General features: G+C 36.2%; 1 protein-coding gene across 1 annotated transcript; it reads right to left on the bottom strand.

Moving 5' to 3' along the window:
• Positions 1 to 583: 583 nt before the first annotated feature.
• On the bottom strand, positions 584 to 2985 carry LOC119068913 (monocarboxylate transporter 1). The gene is made up of 9 exons (XM_037172776.1): positions 2741 to 2985; positions 2550 to 2676; positions 2352 to 2495; positions 2011 to 2292; positions 1826 to 1958; positions 1625 to 1772; positions 1420 to 1564; positions 861 to 981; positions 584 to 799 (listed from the first exon to the last, which is right to left on the bottom strand). The coding sequence occupies exons 1-9, from the start codon at positions 2819 to 2821 to the stop codon at positions 607 to 609; spliced, it is 1374 nt and encodes a 457-aa protein (XP_037028671.1). The 5' UTR covers positions 2822 to 2985; the 3' UTR covers positions 584 to 606.
• Positions 2986 to 3435: the final 450 nt, after the last annotated feature.

Here is a 3435-nt window from a genome sequence, read left to right as displayed (position 1 = left end):
CATTCGCTAAAAAAGCCTTAATTGAAGCCAATTGTTTAATAATGGTAAAGTGAAAGTGATTTAAAATGTTGGTTAAAGGAAAATTATATTGGTAGACCAGGAATATTATCTACATTCTCTTGTTCATTTATTTTCAGGCAACTTATGAACTTCTCTATCTATAATTTAAATTTGAAGTAACTGCCTTTCTGTACATAACCAATGGAAGGATCCAAGGAGATAATATTTTACTGCAAGCCATCAGCAATACTTTTATTTGTATTTTCCATCTGCATAATTTAATTGCTTCACTAATGAATCAACAAATTAATTAATCAAAAAATAATTTTCTATTGCAACACATATCGTTCCCTTCTTTTGTTACTTTGTCTTGCATTCCACTTCAATTAACCTTTTCATTCTAGGTATTCAAATCGAATGCAGTTCATATAGCACTTATTGCCAATCAATAAATGCATTAATTAGCGCGGTGTAGTGTGTAAATTTTAATTATCGTATTCGATTATTTAATTCTATTGAAGGTGGTCGCTATGGGGCAACATGAGTGACAAATAATAGCTGAAGAAAATTAAACACTCAAAAGTGAGATTTCAGTGAGATAATTTTTTATATTTTCTTCGATTTCATCCAGATCCATTCTACAGCCCACGGAACGACACAAAGTGCCATGGCCAATTCCAAGCAATGAAAGGTAATCATATCGTCTTTGACCAATTCATCGATTTTTGTGACTAGTAAAGTAAAAACGAACATTATAATGCCTTGAATGAACATGAAAAGTCCGTAGCCTGAGGGAAATCTAAAGAAGGAAAACATTTTTAATGACAATGTTACTTGATTTGAGCGCTGTAACACTTAACCTTTCGGTGGTCAAATAATCTCCAAAAACAAGTGGTAACGGTACATGAATCCATGTTCGTAGAAAGCCCATCACAGCAGTCACTATTGCTATACCCAGGAATTCGCTAACATACAAAAATACTGTGGGTAAAATTATGTTTTTAGTAATATTACGGAAGAGCCCTGCATACAACTATTTGAATTGTCTTTGATACTCTTAGATAATTAGAAGAAACGACAATTTCAACCCAACCGGATCACGCAGATCGCCATTCTAATAGATACGCGAGAACACACCACTTCTGATGATTTTACATATAAAAAGACATCACGACGACAACAATCATCACTACAGGATAATTTTGTTGTATGAAAATCTGGAAAATTACCGCCAATTGTAGTGTGCCATTCGCGTATCTGTAACTGCGTGACCTCCCCAAGGTTTACAACCTTCATGAGAACAACACTACGTCACGAACGTATGTGTGAGCATAGTAACGTGGATTTAACATGTGGAATATTTAACATGAATTGAATTGAAATTGTCGATTCCTACAAATTCTATTTTCCAAATCGTACCAAATCGTGTGAAAATGGTCAAAGCAGCACCAATGAAATAAATGTCCCTTGCTTTCAATCGAATCCAGGAACTTGAAATGGCAAGAAATATTCGAGAAGCTAGATCAGCCGTCGCACCAATAGCTATGATATGAGCTACAGTTGGCTAGTGGCGATCGAACTTTATAGTCTTGATCAAGTACCGAAGAAGAATAATATTTCTGACCTTATCAAAACCTAATTTCAGCAGGTAGGTGGGTTGAATGGCAAAAAAGGACATATCCGAATAAAGAGCAAACGACATGCCCAGTGAAATGTTGACGTATATGGGATCTTTCAGTATGGTTAGGTCCAAGAAATCGACCACTTCTTTCCTAGGAAAATTTTTCGTATTTAAGCTTTTATCCCCAAAAGAAACGCAAATTACCATAAGCCCATTATACAATTGGGTTTCGATGCTCTTGGTTCTATCTGTTGAGTTTTCTGGTCTTTGTCGTTCAATGGTACCATTTCCTGAATGTTACAATCCCTTTCTATATTTGTTGACGTAATTACCTGGTCTGAGAAAGTCAATCAAATATTTTCCCTAAATTTCCATTATGTCCCAGTCACCTTCCATTAAACGCTCATCTTCGTCTAGTATTTTCTTCATGTGCCACTCAACCGGATGCATGACAAGCATACCAAATATAACATTACCGTGAACACCTGCCCGAATGGCCATGAATCCACGGTATCCAAACTCTTCCATAAAATATTGGACGAAGAGTGGATAGGCCATCGATCCCAGTCCGAATAATGTTTGCGCAAAACTCATCATCATTATGCGTCGTTTAACAAAATACGCATTGAATGTAGAATAAGATGCAGAAATCATTAGCCCGAACCCAGCACCTACAAACCCGACATTACGTTGGTGGAGCTATGGACTCGATTCATTATGACAACCATACCTTCCAAAATACCAAATGCGAATATCAATTCGGTCATCGACCTCGCAAATGTTGCCCAAACACTACCCGATAGAAATATCATGGCTCCGCACAATGCAACAGCTCGCACAGAGAATTTTTTAAAGAAATAATTCGTCACCAAACCTAGGTGTTTAGCTTCTTAGCAAATAAAAGTTTCGTATGGTCATTGAAACTTACCAACACAACTGAATGACGCAAAATACCAACTCATTAACATTGGTATGGCACCTGGTCGTTCGCCAATATCAACTAGGAATTCGGCGAAAATTAGGGCTAACGATGGAAATGTTCCCAATGTGAACGTCTATTATGGATTAATTTATGAATTAACAGGAAATCTGTTTCGCTTTCGGTATAGGCATGCATACCAAAAATATTGCCAATCCTAGCAGAACTAGAAAACCCCATCCTCCTTCTGGTGGAACTTTCTTGTATCGTTTAGCGGTCATCGTAAGTTAATTTATTTCGGATGACTTCAGTTTAGTGATTTCGTCTCTTTGATAAAATATTTTGTGTAATGCACTTCATCTTACTCTTGAATGCTACACGCTAGCTACAGTCTATAATCAACTGGCACAGTAGCAAAACAGTTCGCTATTCGTTTCTAGTAAACAGATTGGTAATTAACCAACGTGTTAACGTGCAAAAAACTCGTCAACAAAATGTAATCTGTTGAGCAAATATGATTACAAATATTTAAGAGATTGTGGTTTGTCTAAACTGTCGTCGTTATCAGTTTCGTGCACTTAATCTCTCTTACTATTTAGTAATAATCATATCATAGTGGTTCGCATGAAGTCAAATATTGAATAACGTCTGTTTTCTAACCTAATTGTCATTGAATTTTACTACAACAAATACAAGAAGAAAAGTATGTGGAAAAATCAGTTGATTTGACGGTTGTAGATTTCTGCTATAAGCCCCATACGAACTAGTTTATCTAGTAAACACAGTCGGATAAATACGTAGTTCATAGTAACACACATAGTGCGGAAACCATAGCTAGTTCGAATGATCCACACACACATGGAAACAAACTTAATCCGTATTTTATTTTCACAGT

This window comes from Bradysia coprophila (genome assembly GCF_014529535.1).
Source record: "Bradysia coprophila strain Holo2 chromosome X unlocalized genomic scaffold, BU_Bcop_v1 contig_20, whole genome shotgun sequence".
Lineage (NCBI taxonomy): Eukaryota > Metazoa > Arthropoda > Insecta > Diptera > Sciaridae > Bradysia > Bradysia coprophila.
Note: the sequence above shows the minus strand (reverse complement) of the source record. Positions and strands in the feature narration are given on the sequence as shown.

Coding starts and splice junctions, on each gene's coding strand:
- LOC119068913 (XM_037172776.1), bottom strand. CDS start 2,821: ATGACCGCTAAACGATACAAGAAAGTTCCACCAGAAGGAGGATGGGGT. Junction 1,959..2,010: donor AGATGAGCGTTTAATGGAAG/GTGACTGGGACA, acceptor TGACTTTCTCAG/ACCAGGTAATTACGTCAACA. Junction 1,565..1,624: donor TGAAATTAGGTTTTGATAAG/GTCAGAAATATT, acceptor GATCGCCACTAG/CCAACTGTAGCTCATATCAT.